Source organism: Asterias rubens, chromosome 18 (genome assembly GCF_902459465.1).
Source record: "Asterias rubens chromosome 18, eAstRub1.3, whole genome shotgun sequence".
Lineage (NCBI taxonomy): Eukaryota > Metazoa > Echinodermata > Asteroidea > Forcipulatida > Asteriidae > Asterias > Asterias rubens.
The window spans coordinates 3,318,454-3,342,057 of NC_047079.1; the positions used below are offsets into that span (position 1 = coordinate 3,318,454).

At 40.2% G+C, this 23,604-nt stretch overlaps 1 protein-coding gene across 4 annotated transcripts in view; it reads left to right on the top strand.

Annotated features, from left to right (window-relative positions):
- LOC117302154 (zinc finger protein castor homolog 1-like) overlaps positions 1 to 19,468 on the top strand; it is a 69,596-nt gene extending 50,128 nt beyond the window's left edge. For 2 of the 4 annotated variants that reach the window (XM_033785958.1, XM_033785960.1), the window contains 9 exons: positions 572 to 662; positions 6,780 to 6,944; positions 7,582 to 7,872; positions 8,191 to 8,686; positions 9,200 to 9,410; positions 12,140 to 12,262; positions 15,203 to 15,326; positions 16,413 to 16,979; positions 17,215 to 19,468. In XM_033785958.1, the coding sequence (XP_033641849.1) occupies positions 572 to 662; positions 6,780 to 6,944; positions 7,582 to 7,872; positions 8,191 to 8,686; positions 9,200 to 9,410; positions 12,140 to 12,262; positions 15,203 to 15,326; positions 16,413 to 16,979; positions 17,215 to 18,342 (3,196 nt within the window). In that variant the 3' untranslated portion in view covers positions 18,343 to 19,468. The remainder of the gene's footprint in view (positions 1 to 571; positions 663 to 6,779; positions 6,945 to 7,581; positions 7,873 to 8,190; positions 8,687 to 9,199; positions 9,411 to 12,139; positions 12,263 to 15,202; positions 15,327 to 16,412; positions 16,980 to 17,214) is intronic. The other 2 variants (XR_004520398.1, XM_033785961.1) reach the window with 2 other exon arrangements.
- The last annotated feature ends 4,136 nt before the right edge of the window (positions 19,469 to 23,604 follow it).

Here is a 23,604-nt window from a genome sequence, read left to right on the forward strand (position 1 = left end):
ACCCAGGCCCGCAAGCCATTTGCTCTAAGGATGTTTCACTTTCATCAAATATCAACCCAGGGGCGGATTTCACAAAGGTAGTCCTAACTTAGGACTACTCCTAGGCAATGCTAAGAGATAGGACTGGTCCTAAGTTTGGACCAGTAACTCATCCTAACTTAGGACTGGTCCTATCTCTTAGCATTGCCTAGGACTAGTCCTAAGTTAGGACTACCTTTATGAAATCCACCCCAGATAGGTTGAGAAGAAAACAAAATTGCACAGAAAGTCAAATCTAAAAATGAATTCACTTTTCATGCTTAAGGCTTAAACTCAGACAATAAGCAGCTCTATGAAATTGGACCTGGAACTTTATCTTTGAAAGAGCAAGGCCATTTTCATTTTGCAAAGTCTATCGGAAACCTTTGAAAGGGCACCAAGACGAAGGTTTCTGTGGCCTGCAGGGGTTTCCCTTTACTGCACGTTACCTCTAAAAGAGTTGTTAATTGGAATGGATAAGATTACCGGGGTAAAGCCTACAGAAGTAAATTGCCCCGATGACGGTTCCCTGTTTATTGGTTGTGTTTTTCAGATATTCCGGAGCGGCGCACTGTGGTCATCTACACTGCGTGTACCAGTTTAAAGAACACTACCACTGTATCGACGAAGGCTGCAACTTTGCTGTAAGTTGATTTGAACTATTAAGTTGATATTCACTATGACGCTTCACCTTTGGATGGCAGTAAAAGCTGTTTGTCCCATGCGCATAAAAGAACCCAGTGCACTTATCGAAAAGAGAAGGGGTTCTCCGATGTTCTTGGTTTGATTGGCAGCATTGTGCCACAGCACCTTGTAATGCTACGTAAAAGGAGTAGGTCACGTAATTCAAACCTAATGTACATCATGTACATGTACAGTGTAGTCCCCTTCATATCTTGCAGAAAATACTGAGCGTCACTTAAGGACGGATATGTGCGCTGTACAAGAAGCCACTATTGTTTGTATTAGTTGGACTGAAGGGTAAAGGTTAACAAGTTGCAATGCCGAACATCTTAGGGCTTTGTGCACGTACTTGTGGACAACTAAAGTTGTTAAAGGATATACCTATCTAGAAAGGTCCGCCCCCCCCCCCCCCCTAGATGAATTGACCAAATAATTACTACGGATGTGGGGCCAAAAGTCAGACAAAAATTACACATCAAAATCCTGGTAAAATTGTTTTCTTCTGGACGGGTCAGTGCGCTAGGTCAGTGATTAAGGGGCAGAGATTTTTTAACTTCTCTTGCCATTTCTGGCATTTTAGTTTTGTTTCAACAAAACAATAAATGAGTTAGAGTTAAAGCCAGTGGACACTATTGGTAATTGTCAAAGACCATGCTTCTCACTTGCTGTATCTCAACATATGCATGAAATAACAAACCTGTGAAAATTTGAGCTTGATTGGTCGTCAGAGTTGCGAGATAACTATGAAAGAACAAAACACCCTTGTCACACGAAGTTGTGTGCTTTCAGATGCTTGATTTCGGGACCTCAAATTCTAAACTTGAGGTCTCAAAATCAAATTCGTGGAAAATTGCTTCTTTCTCGAAAACAACTCCACTTCAGAGGGAGCCGTTTCTCACAATGTTTTATACTACCAACCTCTCCCCATTACTCGTTACCCAAGTAAGGTTTTATGCTAATAATTATTTTGACTAATTACCAATAGTGTCCACTGCCTTTAAAAGAAGCTCGTATTGAATGTTGGTAGGGTGCACTTGGTAAGATGAAATTTGTGATTGAACTGGTGATCCCCTGGCTACGGCTACTCCTCTTCAGGTTGTATCAGAATTTGGGTGTGATCACTGGCTACACGGCAGTTAACAGTTGTATGGCTTCTGACTTGCATCACCGAACAAAGACATTGACAAATTAATAGGGAGACCGCCAACATTGGGCTAGACAGCTCAGTTGGTAGAGCACCGGCACGTTAATCCGGAGGTCGCTGGGTTGAAACCCACTCTAGTCAATTCTTTGTTCAACCCCAAAAATCATTTGAACTTGTACTAAGTAATTCTTTCTCGAATGCCTGGTTGCAGTGGACAAGATAGATAATAGAAAATCTTGCAAAGCTTTACTTTCAAAAATAACTTCTTATACTTTCATTGTATATATATTTAGTGATAACGTTTTGAGCAAACCGTTAGCCATGCACCCACGAAGCACGTCTTTCTCTTTCGTTGATGCAAAACGAGACACAAAAACTTCACTTCTCACAGTTTCACTGTGTACAGATTTTATGAAATCTGACATCTTGAAATTAAAAGGAGAAAGCACTCTTTCAAGTTCCAAAAGATCGGATTTCTGTATTTGAATGAACTTTGCGCAATAGGAAGTCTCACTTTCAGCCACATTTGTCACGATCACGATTTGTCACGATCACTCTCATACTCTCTTTCTTGTCGTCAAAAGTGCAAATCTAGTTTTAATCTTGACCTAAATTCATGTAAACTGACTCTTTTAAGAAACTGTTTCATTTCGAGAAGAACTCTCATAAGTTAGTGTTTCAACTTGTTTTGGTTTTTCCTTATTTAAGTTTCAAGACCTTCCAATTCTTGGCAAAGCTGTAACTATGTTTATTGGAGAATTTGAGGGACAGAAAAAAACCTTATTAACACTACTCAAAAGAGATTTTCACAGGGTGTTTTAGCAAACCTCACCTAATTAAAGCCATTATACACTTTCGGAACAGGGAAAAAAAAAAAAAAAAAAGTTTATAGATTTACAAATAACTTACAGGGTTTACAGAAGGTAATGGTGAAAGACTTCTCTTGAAATATTATTACATGAAATGCTTTGCTTTTTGAGAAAACATTAAAACAAGTATCTCGACATCGAGAATTACGGATTACACATGTCATGACACGGCGAAACGTGCAGAAACAAGGGTGGGTTTTCCCGTTATTTTCCCGTTTATATAGGTTGTGATGCACATCGGTGTATAGGTACAAACCAAAATTAATATTCTTTAAATCTGTTGCAGCCCCGGTTGCACAGGAACCATAAAATATTTCTTACAAGTTTTGTTTTCATTGTCATGAAGGTGTCGTGTAACTGAGCCTTTTTAGTCTCAACTTTATTTATTCTACATTTGATCAGACAATGTGTCACCTCTGGTAACCTACATGTACATGTACGCATTTCTATTGGGCATGCACACAAAATCCACCGAACAAAACAACAAAGCCAGACACTTGATTTTTTATGAACCAGGCCAACACCCGGATGCAATTGCAAACTGAGTAAATGCTCGTCTTTTTTTTTTTTTTTTGGTGGGGGGGGGGGGGGGTGGGGATTTCTGAGTTCTTGTAATTTCATAAACACTTCATAACACAAAAACTGTATTTATCACGTACATCCCGTATCAAATGTGACCCGATAAGTGTATTTCCTGTCATTATTTTAGCAAAAGGCGGTCCACCAGAAGCAAGAAATGCCACCACAGAACAAAACTCTCGCTAATTCAATTGAAATTCGAGTCTGGTTTGGGGAGGTTTGGTGGGAAAACGAGAGAAAGTAAAGCGGCCTTCACAATGAGAGGAAATTACTCGCTTCCACATGATTTTTAAACAAAAAAGAAAGAAGGAAAAAAAATAATAAAAAAATCCCGACAGTGCGAATTGAGAGTCTGGTTTATATTACTTAACATGAGGAAATTAAGTCGTTTTCCTGTTTTTTGTTCTCTGCGTTGTCGCCAATTTGGTAGAAATCCCTGCTGGGATTACTAGATTTTTTTACAAGGTGGTTTGGAGGTTTAAAGGGGTGCTCTGCCGAAACGAGATGGGACAACTCTAACCGATGGGTTTGGACACAATTGTGTGTGGCTACAATGTAGGTAGAGTTCTGTAGAGCCCATGGCTCAAAGTACATGCTTGCCAGAGTCAAGTTGTTTTAGAGTTGGGCCAGTTACCCCAAAAGTCCTACTGGAGATTTTTAAATTTTTTTTATTCCAAAGTTTGATTTCAGAAAGCAGTATTAGATTCAAGAGTTGTTGATATCACCATAGTGTTCATGTATTATTATGACACCCCTTACAAATATTCTTCCTTTTCATTGGATAAGAGCGCGTCACATGATATACACATAATGAATGTTTATGAGTGCAATGGTGCGAATATGTTCATGAGTTGAAAGATGGAATGTTCTATTCAACGAGGCGGAGCCGAGTTGAATGGAACATTCCAGCTTTCAACGAATGAACAAATTCGCACCATTGCACGAATGAAAAACATTCATTATTTGTTTTATATAACATCCAAGTAGAACTTTGATTGAAAGAAACAACTTTCAAAACAAACAATTTCAACTGTAGAAGCCGAATGCTAGTAATTTTACTATGCCTTCTTGCAGTAACACCTGCTGCGTTACTAAAGACACGCGCACGCAGTGATGTTTTTACTCAGCTTTTTCGTTCCATCCGAAAAGTACCATTGCACGCTGGCAGCGTGCCAGCGTGCAATGGTACTTTTCGGATGGAACGAAAAAGCACGGCGAGTGACTCAGCGTGCAATGGTACTTTTATTTGCTATCACGTGACGAACAATCCTCCAATCAAACGGCAAGGATCTGCTTGGGTGTTATATAATATGCCTTAGTTTTACTAGAAACGGCGACTGTGTGATAGTCCATCGACTATCACACGGCGTGCAGTACCTAGACTTTTTTTTTTGGCGTACGAACGTTACGTGTACGAGGATGATAAATAGTCTGTAACCATTTCGGATTACATGACACTACATGCAGCACAGTAAAACATGTTCAAAAGTGTTGAAGTTAAGGAGAGTTGATGTTGGTCTGATTTACTGTACATGTAGCATTCAGGTCTGTAACTTAATAGTACACTATTCAGAAATGTTTGGGGTGTTATATAACCATGATTGACTGCTTGTATAGTATTGTGACATGAAACTTTGCCTAGTAGTTATGAGTGATCGATCTTCATTCTTTTTTTGAATAATAGCAAGAATATTGGGCATTTATAGAGCGCTCTTAATACTGGCTACCACAGTGATGTACAAGAAAACAGTACAATAAGCAAATAAATTAAGGCAAAAATATAAGGAAAGACAGTTTTATAGCAATCAACCATCGAACGGGAAAGTTTTTACATTTGAAGTTTCTTGAACGATTTTAAAAACAGCCCATTCATAGGCTTAATTTCATAGCTTTAACAGAAAATAGTGTGCAGAACAATGTTCTGCTAAGCACAAATGGGCAGGATACCAGTCACAGGTGGTACATGAGGCATTGGATTTTAACCGGTAACCTTATCTTAGTAACCATAAGAGTGTTGTGCTTAGCGGCTTTGTGTGCTTAAGCAGCTCTATGAAATTGGGCCCCCCCGGTTCACAAATGGCACATAAAGCATGGTATTTTAGGGGGTAACCTTATTCTGGTAAGCATGAGAGTGTTGCGCTTAGCTTAAGCAGCTCTATGAAATTGCGGATCATGCTGGGTTGTACCAATACATGTACTTCAGAAACCCCAGCAGGAAGCATTTCCCTCAAGTCCACCATCAATCGGTCATTGTTTGTTTCTTTTGGAAGAACCAGTAGTGAATAACAACTTTATAAAATCTAATCGGGCATTATTAAGACATGAGGAAATGTGTCCAACATTCCATTGTTTTACTGTAACTGGATACTTTGGAAGGAACTAAAAGATAAAAGGGGAAAACAAATTCCACACTCCTTGCCAACAGGATTTTGAAATACTAGGCAGCGAAAGGGCAGATGACACTCGCAATCTAGTAGCACCAAAAGGAAGTGCCGTTTTGTGTTATCTTTTAGAAAAGAAAACTAACATGTTTCCCATTGCTGTATTTGGCTTTACTTCAAAAATGTGTGAAAAACAACTTTTCTTTAAAGAGAAAGTTTACTTAAGTAAATATCTGCGTTAAAATCTTTGTCAAAAAAGAAAGAAAGAAAAAAAGTAAATAAAAAAACTTTAAAAAACCCATCATGATCACTGTACATGTATGCTTCGTTTTTGAAAGGGCACCAACGCATTGTCTCCTTGGTAAAGGGCAACTAATGAGAAAATTGTAAATTTCTACTTGTTTTTCAAGGCCCCAAGGCATTGACCAGGGGGCATGGAGGCAATTGCCTTCATTGCCTCCGTGAAGTATCAGGAAACGCAATTGATGTTTTGTTGTGATGGATTTTTGTACATGTTGTGTTTTGACTTGCTTTATTTAAAGGCAAGCTGTGCATGTGGTTTGTATTGTTTTATGTATCTGTAGGTTTTCAAAACTTAGAACATACATGTACATATATGTTATTTTTAAACTATTTTGTGATCTAGTTTTTCTTCTCATCTCACTCCAATTACTAAACCCAATTGTCCGCGGAAATTCTACAATGCTGATAATAAGTAGGCTTTGAAACTTTGCATGGTGGAAGTATAAGCAAGAGAGGTTTGCTGTTACACCATGTCATATCTCTTTGGGTAGTGTTGGTTCTGAAAATAACTGGTGGGTAACGTCTTGCTGATAATGACCAGTTCTTGTAGCGTATTTTACGATAAACCATTAATGTGCTTTCAGGCCTTGACCCACGGCACCCACAGCAATCGCCGTAGTGCCCTGTGCTTTTGCTGTGGTGCCCTCTGCAAAGTTCCAATACAAATTTACATTTTCCTCATTGAAGTGCCCCTCACCGGTGGAAAATTGGCATGCCCCTTCAAGACAGAAGTTCAAGGCCTTCGTCTAATACATTATGTGTTCTCAACTCATGAGCTGTTGTGTTTTTTTTTCTCTGCAGAGATTCACACGTAAGGAAGATGTCGTGCGGCATTACAACTGGCACAAGAGGCGTGATAACTCCCTACAACACGGCTTCATGCGGTTCAGTCCGTCGGATAATTGCAGTCCGTATTACCCAGAATGCACTATTAACCTGAAGCATACACACTACCACTGTTTACAGGTTTGTACCGCCGTACCTCCCGTGTGCCCCTTTAGCATTGGTACGCTGGCAAAATGTCAGTTTAAACACCTGACGGACAAGTCAAAATTCTCTCTAAGTGCAGGGTTTGAAATTAGCGGTTGCCCGTTATTAAGGGCAGAAATTAGGGGACAAGATCGTCCAAAGATGCAACTTCACTTCCAAGTTTTTTTCCCCCTTCTTTTCATGCTTTGGGAATTGTGTGCATTAATACATATTTGGCTGGTGAAAAAAACTTCCTGTCGGGCGTATGAAAAATCATTTTACGAAAACCCCTGAGGTGGTCCGGCTGGCTACCTCACTGAGGGGGAGATCCATATTTACTTAGAAATATAGACTAGAGAACAAGCTTGGGGACTAGTGAAATGACAAGCTAACTGGTCCCTTTGGCTTGTCACTGAAAAAGTTATATTACTGGGGTCGATTTTTTAAAGAGTTCGGGCTAGTCCTATTTTGGCACTAGTCCTAGGAGATACTAAAAACTTAAGGCTAGTCCTAAGTTAGGACGAGTAACTTGTTCTAACTCGAGATAAGATTATAGTCTTAGCTGTGAAATCCACCCCCAAACTCTTTGATTGCCGTTAACAATAGTGCGTTTGTTTATTTCTGTATCGTACAGACCGCCTGCAACAAAGTCTACACAAGCACCTCTGATGTACTTACCCATGAAAACTTCCACAAAAAGAACCTATCTCTGATTAGCGAAGGCTTCCAGCGGTTCCGGGCCACGGAGGACTGCGGTGTGCCGAACTGCGGCTTCTACGGCCACAAGACCACCCACTTCCACTGCCGCAGGCCGGGCTGTGAGTTTGTCTTCAAGAATAAGTGCGACATTGAGAAGCACAAGACCTACCACATGAAGGATGACATCTATCGCAAGGACGGATTCAAGAAGTACAGTAAACACGAGGTGAGTATTGGTTGAGTTAGGGGTTCATTGGGGGCTAAACACATGTGACGCAATTTACCAATGAGCGTGCTTGATACGCTTGCCCATCCCAGCGCCTTTGGTTAAAGCAAGGCGCTGGGGACAAGCGAAGGAAAGCGCCACTACACACCAACATGACTACCCCACTTATAAACCAGAATACGTTTTTTTTTATAGATATTACCTAACTGTCTTAATGTATGCAGATTTATTCCTTGTGTTAGATGTTCCGGGTGTGTAAACGTTTGTAATGAATTCTGTTAGATGACGGTTGTTGACTTTATCTGTTTTTTTCCCCAGAAATGCAAGTACAATTGGTGCAAATTCTCCAACAACACCAACCACTTCCATTGCATTCGCAAGAACTGCGGCTTCGTCTTCACTGCGGCCAATCAGATGCAATCGCACAAGCGCAAACACGACCGGCGCCAGCGCATCCTGGAGTACGAAGCGGCGCGCCACCAGAGAGGGGTCTCGCTGCGGTTGATCAGACCCAAGCCGATTCCGAGTTTCTCCTCGATGAGGCGCTCTCGCGACGCCCCGGAGACGGTGCTCATCCAAGCAGATGGTTCCGTCCTGCCGCACCGCATCAAGACCATGGATTACATCCCTCCTCTGGTCGGCTCGACATCTCAGAGTGCCCTCACACCAATCACCTCAACGACTACAACTGCAGCTGACTCGGCTGAGTTGCCGTCGGCGTTTGCGAACATGGACTCCACTGGAGTGTCGGCAGACGAACTGAGCGACTCACTGAATTTGCCCGTTGCATCTCACATTTCACCACCTCAACTAGGTACAGTAATAATGAGTATTGGCTTAGACGCTGATATAGCAGTACCTGTAGCCGAAGTTGTAGTTTCGGTCATGGCCTTCGTCTCATACAACTTGACTTTTGTGTTTCCTTATTGGGCAGAAACTCACATTGGGTTAAGTTAATTTGGGTATTGACACAGTACACGTGACTTTATCACAATAATCTTAGTTTTGCCATTTTGGGAATTAATGTTTCCATGTGTTGTTCATTCAGCATGTATTTTTAGCGGTGCAGCCTTTTCACCTTACCATAATTTTGACGCGTAATTTGACTCCTAAAATGTGGAGCAGCGCAGAATGTTTACCGAGGTGACAGAGGGTACCAACTGGCTGCAACATTCGCAAACTGACCCTGACCCTCGTTTCTCAGATGCAAATGTTTTGGGGTGAAAAATTATCCAAACCATATTTCTTTGAAGGGAATCTTTTCTCAAAATAGTTAATGCTATCACTAGAGTATTTTAATACCAATCTGAAACCTTACATTTAACAGGCGAACAAGTCAATGCAGAGACCGTCACCACTGCATCCCCAGTAGTAGCGCCACCTGCTGCAGCTGCTGCAGCGTCCATGGCCATCGCTACTGCGGCGATCCAGAGCAGCATCCCATCAAACCGCAGCAGCAGCACGGGAAACAAGTTCAGCAGTACGGGATTGAAGATTGAGAGGAAACCCGAAGAACCGTGGCAGAAGTACCTCTTGAGGTTAGTGGCACGGTCCAGAACGGGTCAAATGTACAAATCAATCCACTGTTCTCTGTGTGACTTGATTGAAGTGAAGACAGATCTAGCCACTTGTAGCCAAAGCCATGTCTGACATAAGCTTGGTTCATACTTCCTGCGAATGCGAAAAGCGAATATTGACGTCAAATGGCTGTTTTCGCAGCGAATGTTTTGCAGGAGTTGAGCTCAAGTGAGCTGCTGTGAATTGTTCATTGCATCGCAGGGAGTAGGAACCAGGCTTAAAGGCTCTATCTGGCCTCAATTTCAAAGAGCTTGTTAAGTAGAAAGTGTTGCTGAGAAGAGTTTAATGCTAAGCAGAATAATAACAGGGCACCAGTCACAACGGTGTGAATGACATGGCATTTTGACTGGTGACTTGTTTCTGCTTAGCAATATTTTTGCTGGGCTTAGCAGATTTTTGTGCTTACCAGCTTTGTGAAATAGGGCCATGGTTTGAGTACCTGTCAATGAAATTGATACATGGCAAAAGGCCTTTGTACACTTACTGTAGAGAACTGAACCAAAGTGTTACACATTCATGCAATAATTTCATAGAAATTTTGATATTTTTTAAAGCTAGTGGAATCATTATTGCAAAATCTCTGATTGCATTTCTCTGTTGTGTGGAGTGTACATCGGCCGCAAGTCTTCACTGATATAACACACAATATGGCAACTGATTTGTGACAGCAGTCAGGGAGAAACTTGACTAATCAGAAGGAGTAAGATTTCAAGTACCTTTCAAGCGAAGTCTCACTAGAATCCATTCAGTCAATAATGAAATTCAGTACTTCCAACTCTGAGAAAGTTTTATTTCGGATGAAAAAAAAACATCCATACATTTTTAACAAAACTGCAAGCAGCCTGACTTATGAAACTTCATTCCTACGTCATTGTCTTTCAAACATGAACAATGCAACTTGAACAATATACATGTAACTTGAACATTGCAACTTGACTTTAAAGCTAGCCCCAGTTCTCTGGTTGCGCAAAACGAGGATGTGTTGCCTTTAACGTAGAAAATGAGACACAGAAAATGCTGAGCTCAATCGTTGTCTATAACTGCTGTGTACGCCCTCTATGTCGGCTGTGGGACATTTTAATATCAATGTTTAGATGATCTTCCCACCAAGGGAACTCGTCAAACTCCCACAAGTGGATATAAATGTCAGAGAGAGATTGGCTGTTGCCAACAAACATTGGTTTAATGTCTATGATTATTAATTGCACAAACCAAGAAATTGTGATTCAGTAACTAGACGAAAATACTAGTAAATTAAGAAATCAGCGGTTAGCTTGGTAGGATTCGAACCCACAACCTTGTGATTGCAAGTCTTGCAGTTTAACCACTTGGCCACCATGACAATGTGTTTATGGCAAAATAAACCACATCGACCAAATGGGAAAGATACAGATTGTCATACTGCTGAAATGGCAGCGCGCATGAATTGCCTCAAAGCAGACACGCACGGCATTCTATAGTTCTATTCCAACAAACCCTTTTGAGGTTTTGAAAAGGTATTTTCTCCGATGACTGCTGTCCAGATCTTTTTTTCTATACTTGTGAGTTTGTTTTTTTTGTTTTATTGTCTCAATGTTCACACGTGCATGTAGTGAGTATCGTGCATATTAATTTATAACACATTTTCAAAACGCCACAAAACTATCTGTGTGTACAAACGCTGTCAACTGAGTATAATCGTTTGCAACTCATGGCAGTGCTACTTTGATCTTCGAAAAAACCTTGATCTTCGAAAAAGCAAAATTCTTCACAGGTCATGGGGGACATACCCCCTTTTGTTCAGTAGACATTATACAATCTACTTTTCATCTTATGAAAAAGGAACCTGGCTATTTTTTGGTCTCCTCTTGCCCTGGGCCCAATTTCATGGCTCTGCTTACTGTAAGCACAGAATCAGCGCTTACGGAAGCAGGGAATTCTGTGCTTACGGCAAGCCTATTTCACGGGTTAGTGGCGAATTTGGGCTTCTGCGCGTGCGTACTCTACGTTACTAGCCATTCTGCGCTAACAAGGCTAGCGTAGAAATTTGGCGCTTGCACGTAAGCGTGGAAACGTGATCGTAAGGGCAGAATTCGGCGGTAAGCAGAGCCATGAAATTGGGCCCAGGTGTGGTGTAAATGTTGGTTTTGACTTGGATAATAACTAGATGTCCGTTTCTGCCAAGAATTGGTTTTCTACACTTTATTCATCGAGCTATGCTAATAGTGTTTTGCAAACGATTATATATCTTCGCTTAAAAGTGTATATATAGTGCATTTGATTTTATGTGAAGTTAATTTTTGTTTCTTTTCCGCAAGTGCTGTTAAATTGTTTTGTATTATTTTGCATGATGCACAGAAGCTGCTTTAACATTCCTCCAGTTAAGATTACAGACATCAAAATGTCGACTGAAGACAAACCTATCTTTATGACGAGTTTGGCGATGTACATGTACCAAATAGAAACAAAAATATTGGACTTCGCTCTTTTAACAGTTACAAAAAGAAGTCATTTCTAGTTCCGCAAAAGATATTTCATTCCGAATTGGAAAAACCCAAATTTTTGATTAACTGAATGTTGTTCTCTCTAGTCTAGCATCTTTCTGTGTCCCCCTACCCTCTTTGAGTTTTTTTTTTAATCGAAAACTCCTGACATTTTGCTCTGAAACATCCTCCCCCCCCTTCCCGGCGTTTGGTTTCGGTCCGTACAGGTTCACGGCCAATGACCCCTGCCGACCCCGTTGTGAGCTGCTATACAAAGACCACTACCACTGTAAAGTAGAGGACTGCGGGGCTGTGTACAAGTCTAAAGAGGGCGTTAACAAGCATGCTAGGTAAATCCAGCTGGCCCTATCCACTCTGTGCATGTGTACCAATAACCACGAATAAGGGAGTCATGTTTATACGGGTTACCATGAAAACCTGCATTCTATGCCTTTGAAATTGAAAAGCGAAACAACAACAACTCCCCAAAACACCAAACATAAATGCAAAACTCGTTGATTGGTGAGAGCGAAAGAGCGCTAGGTGGCAGTAAGCACAGCGGATCGTTTTGCATCCTTTAAGGTGACGCTGATCATGCACAGGTGTTCCCTAGAGTGGTTGATTCATCTGCTGTACCACAAGCCTAGAGTTACACAGAGGCCATGGCCTGCGTTGCCCTTGTCTTGGCCTCGGTGCCCCTTCAAAAATTTCCCAAGATTTCCAATGGAAGTGCCCTTTGCAAAATGAAAGTGGCCTTGCCCTTTCAAAGATGAAACTCCAGGCCTTGGAATACGCTAAACAAACATATGTATAGCTTAATACATTCTGTACCTAAATTGGGGAACAGTTCTCACGATGTTCATGCCACATAGCATAGCGCCCTCTAGTGTCCATGCAGAGAGTGGATAAAGCAGGCTAGGTAGTTTTGCCAACTATTGAAGTTAATGACATTTCTAACCCGTAAAACCTACTTACAAAGTTCATGTAATGTGTACATACCAATGCAGCATGAGACTAACATGCTTCACCGATTGATTAATGACCCACATGTGAAAGAGATTTAATGTTAATCATGTCCAGGAAAGGATTGGTTCAGAAGTTTGTGGAAGAAAAGTTTGGGGAAGAATTTTTGTTTTTTGAATGAACCCAGATCTGTGAAGCTTTTCTATGATTCTGGTTGTTAGAGCTGAAGTTGTCTATACAATTGAATGTTTTCCAATTATTATGCATGTTCGTGCACTAGCCACTTTGATGTTATGTGGACCTTGGTTGCCCCAAGAAAATATTAGATGAGAAAGTTTTTGAATTGTCAATTATTTATTATGTGTACCAATCACATTCTTTTTTTATTATAAAACTTTCCCTTTTTTTTCAGTTTTTTTTAACAATGCCAAGTGTACTCGTGTAGCAAAATTTCAGAATGATTTTGATAAAAGTTTGATTCTCAAAACTGAAAAAAGTCTTTCAAGACAGTGTGAGAGTTTCAATTTTTCTGTCAAGTATTTCCCCAATATTTGTTACTACCTTGTTAAAAAGTACATTTTGAAAAGAAAAATGATGGGCTCCAATCTCCAGTGTGAGCTGGTACTTTCAATTGTTGTATTATGTGACTGTCTACTTTATGAGCATGATTGTACAGTGTTATTGTTTTTTGTGTCACACAAGCATGAAGACAGATCAAAGAGTTATTAATGCTAGGTATTTCAATTGCAAATTATATATGTGTTTGATGACCTTTTACTTTGAGGGGAAGTATATTGTGTTTAGCGGTATTCCTTCTTAAATCTATTTATCAAAATGTATACAAAGAAATGGTCTTTAAACATTTTAGGTGGAGAAAGCTAAACATATTTTTCAATGGGTGACTTTTGGGACGCTTGGTGGCAGCAGACTTACCAGGTAAAATCCATTGTTCTCTGTCATGTGCGCATGCTCAGAACTACGTAAACAAAGGAAATTTACCTGGTAAGTCTGCTGCCACCTAGCGCCTCAAAGTCTCCCATTGATGCGTTATATTCAGATTCTACTTGTGCAAGTTCCTGAAACCAAAGAAATTTGGTCAACTGAACGGGGTCCTGTAAAAAACAAAGTCCCATTAAATGAACTTTTTGCTGATATATTTTTTGGAGGGTGTCAAACAATTATTGAAAGTGTACAAACCTTTAAAGGAACTTGTTGCCTTGGATCGGACGAGTTGGTCTATAAAAAACGTTTGTAACCGTTTGTTATAAAATGCATTATGGTTGGAAAGATGTTTTAAAAGTAGAATACAATGATCCACACAAATTTGTCTCGAAATTGCGTGGTTTTCCTTTTACTTTGCGACCTAACACGGTCGGCCATTTATGTGAGTCGAAAATTTGACTCCCATAAATGGCCGACCGTGTTAGTTGACGAGGTAAAAGGAAAACCGTGCAATTTCGAGGCATGTTTGTGTGGATCATTGTATTCTACTTTTAAAACATCTTTCTATCCACATGCATTTTATAATAAACAGTTACAAACGCTTTTCAAAGACCAACTCGATCGATCCAAGGCAAAGTGTTCCTTTAAAAGATAAAATTGGATCAGACTGAAAGTTTTTCTTTTCTAAACTTTTACTGTCAAGCTCACTTATAATCAGTCAAAACAAAAGTAGATTTATTACATCGTTCGAATTACACATTTTCCGCTTGAAAGTGACCAAATAACGGAAAGTTAAATCATTCACAGCCATACCAGCTGGGAGCGTTTATCCCCAACCTATTAACAGCTGGACCCAATTGTATAGACCTGCTTAAGCAGACAATAGTACTGAACAGTTTTCTGCTCAGCAAAAATAAGCAGGAAACAAGTCAAAGATGTGATGTGTTACATGTACATAGCAATTTGGCTGGTAACCTTATTCTGGTAAGCGAAATTGTATTTTTGCTTAGTTACCTTCAGCTCTTTGAAATTGGACCCTGATGGGTTGGGCTTGTATCCCATCACCATCATGGCCGCGTTTCATAAATCTGGTAAGCTAAACTTGCTTAGTGCAAACAAAAAGTGTCGGCAAAAAAAAAATGGTTGCCAGTCAAAATACCATGTAATGTGTATTGTTTGTGACTGGTTCCCTGCTAAGGTGTGCTAAGCTTAACAGCTTTTTGAATTTGCATCTAGAGTTCACATTCTTGCCAGACTATTTTTTGGGTTTAAAAGCAAATTTTGCTGATGGATACGCATGTAGAGTTTGTAAACTTTTGGCTAGAAGTCTACTTAGGTTCTTTTGTTCGTACATTTACTTTAACAACGTCGTCTTTATGCGTTAGATATCACATGCTCTCCGACGAGGCCAACGATCTTGGGTTCCAGTACTTCCAACAAGGAGAGAGCTGTGAGGAACTCTTTCCAGGGTGTTCGTTCAGCCCGTTGGCTCATTATCACTGCATGTGGGTAAGTAGACAATGCTGTAGCCTCATTACACCAAGAAATACTGTTTTTCTTCTTAAGGCCGTGTCTGAAACGGCAAATTCGGCTACAGCTAAGGCTAGATCAGTGCGTCTGTCAGTTTTGAAGAATAGGCAGACGCGCGCGCTCTAGCCGTAGCTTTAGCCGAAGTCACCATTTCGGACTCGTCCTTAACCTGTAGACACCCTGACAACCGCAAGCGTCAGCCACAAGATGTCATCTACTTTCCTTCAGGTTACCAGCCAAAATAACATGAATAAAATGCTAGTTTTGCTTCGGGAAGAAAGTTTTGCTTCTTCTTTGCAGCTTTGTGAACTTGGACCCAGTCATCTTGGACAGCGTTTACTTTAACCTTTTTATGTACCATTTATTTTTAGTGATAACTTGATCATATGGACCCATTAATTGTTTACTTGTTATTTGCAAATGGTAGCCCCACACAAAAAAAAGGTCACAATAGGTCCCTCAAGAGCCGTCTTTCCCATTCTGAAAACTTTGTGGCCGAGCGATCTTTATATTGTGTTTTACTGTTATTTTTCTGAAGGGATTGTAACTTGTTGATAGCAACTGGTCGGTGTGTGAAAGAGTTAAAGCTCTGTTTATATAGAAAATGTCTGAACTTTTGCATTGGCAGGCTGTACCTTTTGGTTGAAGGAAGTTTTCTATTCTTTTCTTCCTCAGCCTAGCCTTCTTCTCTACATCTCTATTAATTTTTAATTGTTTTGTATTTTTCTTTTAGAGACTATTTTTTAATTTGTGTAATTTTAATTTTTTTTAATTTTAGTGTGTAATTTATAGTGTAGAGAAATAGAATAACAAAATAATAAGTTATCATATTATATTGTTAAGGAAATTTGTTAAACATTTTTGCTTTTGTTAGAACTTAACTGATTTTAATGATTTCTGCTTATGCTTAAAATATTTAAACACAGGCTTAAATATTTGTGTAATTTATGTTTTTTGGGGGAGGTTTGCTGATAAGTTATTTGTTTTTGCTTTTTTCAAAAAAACTTATGTTTTAATTCTTAATCCTTCCAAAATGGTAATTTTTTTAATATTTTGTATCAACAGAGTCTTAAACCTGGTATTTATTGCGGGGAAGTGGTCCACACCGGCAGCTCATTAATGAAGCCTCATTATGAGAAGCACAAGTTGAATCCAGAGCTAGAATCCATCCACATATCGGCGGTAACCTTCTCAGAAGCCATGGCCCAGAGTGCACCCAAGGCTTCCAGCAATCCCACTCCTGCCACTAAAACAACAGTCAGCGAGAGCTCCGATCAGCAGGCAGCAAGCGAGGTCACTAGCTCTGTGCAGGCGACCGATCTGCTTCCAAGTACTTCCTCCCCCGGGGTGGCTCCTGGCGAAGGGTTCATCACCTGTGAACCAGACGTCTGCACGGTCGAGGACTGCCCGCACAGGGCCAAGCAGCACTTCCACTGCACTAGAGGTGACTGCCAGTTTGCAACGGAGAGCAAGGACATGCTGCAGGATCACAAGGTCAACGAGAGCGTGATCTTCCAGAGCTTTCGACAGATGAGTCGTAAACTGGACTGCCGACGTCCAGGGTGCAAGTACAACCTTCTCAATAAGCACTACCACTGTCTCCACCAAGGATGTAATTTCTCTTTCTTACAGGTGAGTATCCTCTCCAGAGTTAAAGCAAATCCTAGACCGCAAGTATTTGAAAGTATTTTACTCTTTTGCCCTTTAATATGTGATTGTTTATATTTTCACATGTACTTGTAATTTTACCATTGTTAAGTGACCCTTTCAGCTACTGCGGCTGGTCATTTTTTATTTGTATATACCAATAAAAAAATACAAATTGGACAGTTTTTAAGAGGAATATTTTGTTTCTTTCTGTAAACAGATTCAGCAGATGGAAAGCCACGGTCGTAAACACATGAGACGCATCTACGGAAAGCATTTCAATAAGCCAGGAGGCTCCTTGATCGGTCCCCAGCAGCTTGTCATCCCCATGGTGTCAGCGAGCTCGGTACCCTTCTCACAAGCCGTGTCGAATCAAATCATGTACACCAGCGCAGCACCCGTTCTGACCCTCCCTACAGTGTCTCCGAGCGTGGTGCCCATCATCACCTCGGCTAACCCCACCCCTATGAGTCACAGCGCCGTCGGGTTGATGAGCGTTGGGAACATGGGGATGGTTAATCAGGCAGGGCTTCCTGTTCAAGTCTTAAGTTCAGCCTGCCAACCCAAGCCGCTGCCCCCGTTCATGATCCCACTCACTCCCCTTGATGATGAAGACTCGAGCGGCAGCAGCCTTCAACCGGGCACCAGCCTGGCGTGCAACGTCGAGACTCTTCTGAAGTATCAGGCGTTGTCGATGAAGAATTCAGCAGCTGTTTACCAGGCCATGCAGACAGCTCCTGTTCGCAAGCGGTGCCTGAATCTTATCGAGGAGGACCCAGGAGCTCCGTCTGGGTATAAACGCTACAAGAGGGGACCGTTGGACTCCATCATGATGGACCGCTTCCGCCGATTCGACCGCAGCGAGAACTGCAACGAGGAGACGTGCCAGTTCAACATGACGACGACCCACTACCACTGCCTACACGAGGATTGCACGTACCGCTTTGCAGGCAAGACAATGATGTACAAGCACGCCCAGCATCACGACCGCGTCAACAGCATCATCCAGAACGACTTCCGCCGCTTCAAGGCAAACCACGAGTGCGCTCACGACGGCTGCCCGTACCAGGGCAACAGTACCCATTTCCACTGCTTGCGATGCAACTTCGCCTGCACCGACTCCGGCAAGGTGGCGGTGCACCGTAAACAGCACGTCAAGACGGACACCATCTCAGCGGCGGGGTTCCGGCAGTACAGCAGCGCAGAGCCCTGCGGGTTCGTCGGCTGTAAGTACACCCTGAGGTACTCCCACTTTCATTGCAATAGAGAGGGGTGCGTCCAGGGGGTCATCGGGATGACGCAGATGGAGACCCATCGACGGAGACATCTTCTTAACGTAAGAGTCTAAGACGGTTAGCTTGACTCACCATGTGCAATCCCAGGTGAAAGTGTTTTCTGGAGCTCGTTAGAAACGGGGTATCACCTGTTTCCCTAATAGAATCACATGTACGTAACATGATTATGATGTCATCATGCTAGAATCAAATCAGACATTGTGGTCGGGCAAGGTACGATCGAATTTCATCATAGCGAAAAAAAAGTTTAGAGAGGAATTACACAATGTACTTACATCTTTAAGGCAACGTGGTGTTTGGTAAGGGGTGGCTACACAGTGGGTACACATACATGGGTGTGTTACGGTTGCACATCGAGTGTAAACCGAATGCAACCTGGGTGTCTTAAAGGTACATAGTAGGTATCCTACCTAGCGCATCATGAGTACATCATATGGTATACAATGAGTACCTCTTAGGTACATAATGGGTACATCATATGGTACGTTATGGGTACCTCTTGGGTACAAAATGGGTACATCATATGGTATACAATGAGTACCTCTTAGGTACATAATGGGTACATCATATGGTATACAATGAGTACCTCTTAGGTACATAATGGGTACATCATATGGTACGTTATGGGTACCTCTTGGGTACAAAATGGGTACATCATATGGTATACAATGAGTACCTCTTAGGTACATAATGGGTACATCATATGGTTTGTTATGGGTACCTCTTGGGTACAAAATGGGTTCACATTGGTACCTCATGGTTTTAAAGGTGCATTACGGGTTCCAACAGGTACATTGGGTATACAGCATATATACATGAAGGCTCATAGTTGTCACAATTGGGTTGTTTGAGGTTAACCATCAAACCTGAAGATCCATAGACGAATCATCACAACCAGTATCTACTGCCATTGCTGTTTTGTATAAATAATACATATGCATGAACAATGACAACTCATGCATAGTCATGTCTTCTTAATATATGCTAATGGGTTAATAATATGCAAGTAGCTTTTAAGTACTCACACCCAACTACCGGATGGATCCAAAAGGCAGCTTAGATTTGAAATAACTTGAGAATATTTTGTCCTGCCTTGAAATAAAGAATTTCTACGATTACTTTTGTCAACGGGACTATCATAGCATCACATTTTATATTTTGACAGAAATTATTTTTTTTCTGGGGGGGGGGGGGGGTTGTAAATTTCATGATATCGCACTTAGCACGTTCGTGCTAGTCTTCCTCTCGCACCAAGGTTTACTTCGATAATTTTTATCATCAGAAACTCAATGTCAAAGTGCCGCATTATAAACGTTTTCTTCACGTGATCAGAGGACGAAGCATTTAATAATTGCTTGGTCCTTTAGTGTCAGTTAATACATGCATACAAGACATCAAGTTTGTACAAGTGGATGAGATGTTAAACAAGTTGTAGTTTTCCCCTCATCAATAAACGGCTGTATCCCATTAGACTCTATGCACAACGAGCAGTGCACTTACACGCCCCCTCTGTTGTCCGCCAATTTGGGTGTCTAAATGCGGACAAAAGGATGGTACACTTTAACACACCTCCAACAATGCGTGCCTACCAAACATTTCTCCATTATGATCGGAGACATCAAGTCGAAGCATTCGGCAACAGTCTAGGGTGGTTTTTCAAACCAGCAAGCATTACTGCTGTGGTTTTAATTCGCCCAATTCATCCTTATTTCTGTGTTTGAAACTATGGATGGCACATTATTGATGAATATTCGATCAAGTTATTAACTCATTAAGTCATAATTAAAGAACGTTTGTTACTAAAAGTAAAACAAAGCAGAAAACAAAATTGAAATTAAGCGTGTTATTAAGGTGGCAAAATTGTCCTTCCATTTCTAGCAACACATCTTCGGAGAAGTGTTGAATCCATGATTATCTTGTTTCATTTGATAACGGGGGTTGACAATAAGGAGATCATACAAATTTGCGAAGGGGCAAAAAATTAAATTAAAATACAAATAATCCGAAAGATTGATTTGATTTAGAGAGTGTTCACATCTTCTATAATGTTGGTATTTCTCCGGATCATTAATAAGAGCAATATGTACAAATTAATGTGTGACCTTTGACCTGGTTGTCTACGATGGATATGCTGTATTAGCAATAAGAATGTAAAAAAAGAGAAAAAAAATACAAAATTACTTGTTAATAAGTGTAAAGTTGTGTAAAAAGAATGTCTTAGTGTGACAAGTGAGAAAAAAAAAACAGTATTAACAGTGAATCATATTGATGACAACAAATTATAATAATATTGAAAATGAGAAAAAAAACCAAAAAAACAATCTGAATATACCTAAGAAAATAATATTCCCAAGTTTTATACAAAGATTTGTCAGCAAAGAAGTTTACTTGGCTGACTTGGTTTAGGTTTCTAACCGATCTGGACAAATATTAACTGACAGATAACTTCAATTTTCTTCCACTACTACTCCACTTTTCTTCTGCTCCGTAAGGCCTTGATGCAGTGTAATGCGTCCTATGTCAAAGAATAGCTTTGTTGGACAGTATTGATAGTTCCAAATAAACGCCATTTTTGCGGGCAACTTTGGTTTTGGCTTCAAAGCTGCGTCGAGCGATCTAATGTTCTGCGCAGCTGAAAGGTTTATGCCCAATCATGCAAGGAAGTTGATAAAACTCCTACGGGTGGTCTGCAGTAATTGCGCATAACGCTGCGTTGTGCGTTCAAAAGTATAATATTGTTGCCCTAAAGTTGGCCCTACTTAACCCTGTGTGATACTATCTAATGGTATACTCTTAAAGGCACTGGACACTATTGGTAATCATCATAGACCAGTCTTCTCACTTGGTGGATCTCAACATATGCATAAAATAACACACCTGTGAAATTTGAAGTTGTGAGATAATAATGAAAGAAAAAACACCCTTGTCACACGAAGTTGTGTGCTTTCAGATGCTTAATTTCAAGACCTCAAATTCTAAATCTGAGGTCTCAAAATCAAATTCGTGGAAAATAACTTTTTTTCTTGAAAACTACGTCACTTCAGAGGGAACCGTTTCTCACAATGTTTTAAACTATCAACAGCCCTCCATTACTTGTAACCAAATAAGTTTTTATGCTAAAATTTATTTTGAGTAATTACCAATAGTGGCCACTGCCTTTAATCTTTTTGAAACGTTTGAAACTTTTTGTAAAGGCTAACAATCTTCTGCATTGAAAACTTGCTCCCCATATTTGGACAGACAACTTGAAATTTCATTGGAAATGCAGTGTGCGTGTATTTGATGTCCTTTTATTTGGGGGGGATCTCGGAACAAAACCCATCTCAGAATCTTAAAGCGAAACCCATTATCAAAACAATGATTACGCAAAACGCATGACGGACATTTATTTCCGGCCTCATTAATTGTTTAGTTGTCGCAAGAAGAGTAAATAAAGGGAGTCTAGAAGAGGCATGCACGCAGTTAATTTTTTATTTTCCACAAATTTACTTGAGGGTACAAGCTAAGTGTAAAGGCTTTCTACTTGGTTGAACTGTGAGGGGAAAGTTAACGTGAAAATCTTTCTGAAAGTTTGTATATACTCAGCGCCTTGAGTACCTTGTTGGTAGATACGTGCGCTATATAAGACTTCGATAATAATAATGATAATAATATCCATTTTGGTGCATCAGAAGTGTACGAAAAGCATCGCTTGTGTTTCTTTATTTCACCAGCAACTCATTTTGTTTCTTCTTTTAAAAATCAAAAGAAAAAAAAAGAAAAGAAAAAAACCCAAATTTGATAAAAATATAACAACAATCAATACAAATTGAACAGTGTGAGTCTTGTGGTCACAAAAAATTTACAGTCACAGTTTCACACGTCAGTATGTGACTTGGAACCAATGTTGTTGAGCTGCCTTTTTTGTTTTCTTCGAAAAATGGAAGCACAAATGCTTGTATTATCAAAGAATAAAGGATTGTTGGTTAAAAAAGCTAAACACATCGGCAATGCATAATAACAAAAAACTATTTTATGAATGATCTATAAAAGCAATAACTCTTGTACAAATTGTAAATCATCTTCAAATCTCCGGATATAATTTTGATTCCTCGTCGTCGTGTCTGTGTTTACTCTCTCAAATTCTATATAATAAGTAAACAAAAATAATTAATCAGTTTTAATCTTTTATGTAATAATAACTCTAATCATAACTTTTCTTCCATTTGTAGACCTGTTGCTACAGTAACCAATGCATACTAACCAATACCAGTTGTACATCTTGTTCATATCTATTTCTCGTAGTCTCGAAACAGTTGTTGATTTTTCTTGATGATCTTTTTGAAGAAAAACAACAAATACTTATACTGAACGTTGTTGTGTAGTGTATGGTAACTCAAATCCAATTAGCTTTTAGTCTTCCTTAACTTAATCAAGATTTTTTCCTGGAAGGGAAATTCCTCGTGAGCAGAATAATATGCATATTTTGTCAACAATTGACAGTGGTGTGAATTGTTGGATGTGTTTACTCTTAATATCAAATACCTAATAATGATGGACTTCTTCAAAGCAATGAGTTGAACTCAAAAAACATTGGTTGTGTTCTAATTCCAGGGGGCTGAATCATAGTTGTGCGCGTTGGGCGTGGAATGAGGTGCATGCTTGTCTAGCTAGCCATCAAGTTTGATCCCTGGCTAGACCAGCATGCCTCTCATTTAACAGTTAGCGCTTGCTCAAAGTGTATTTGCGAATACTCTGTACATGCGCATTGGGTGTAGAATGAGGTGCATGCTGGTCTAGCTAGCGATCAAGTTTGATCCCTAGCTAGACCAGCATGCACCTCATTTAACAGTTAGCACTTGCCCAAAGGGTATTTGTGAAAACTCGGTCTGTGCATGTTAGGCGGAGAATCAGGTGCATGCTGGTCATGCTAGTAATCAAGTTTGATCGCTAGCTAGACCAGCAGTTAGCGCTTGCGCAATCGGTATTTGCAAAAAAGTCTATTGCAGACACCTGTCGTGTTGACAGGTGAGGGCCCCTAGCCCCCCCCCCCCTCAATTCGGACGCAACCTTCTTGTACGTTCTTTTCTTTATACCTCTATGCAAAGGTTGGTTGAATCTGTTTTTGTATCAACTTCATGTCGTATTGTAGTTTCTCGTCTCATCTTTAATGCATGTACATCATTTTTTCCTAGATGTTTTTTTCTACCATTTCATAAGCAATTATATTTACTACTATTAAATAATGTAAAACTGGAAAAGTAAAAGTGAAAACAAAATATACACTGAAAAAAAAAAAACAAGAAGTTTAGAAGTTTTGGAAATTGATGTTAGCT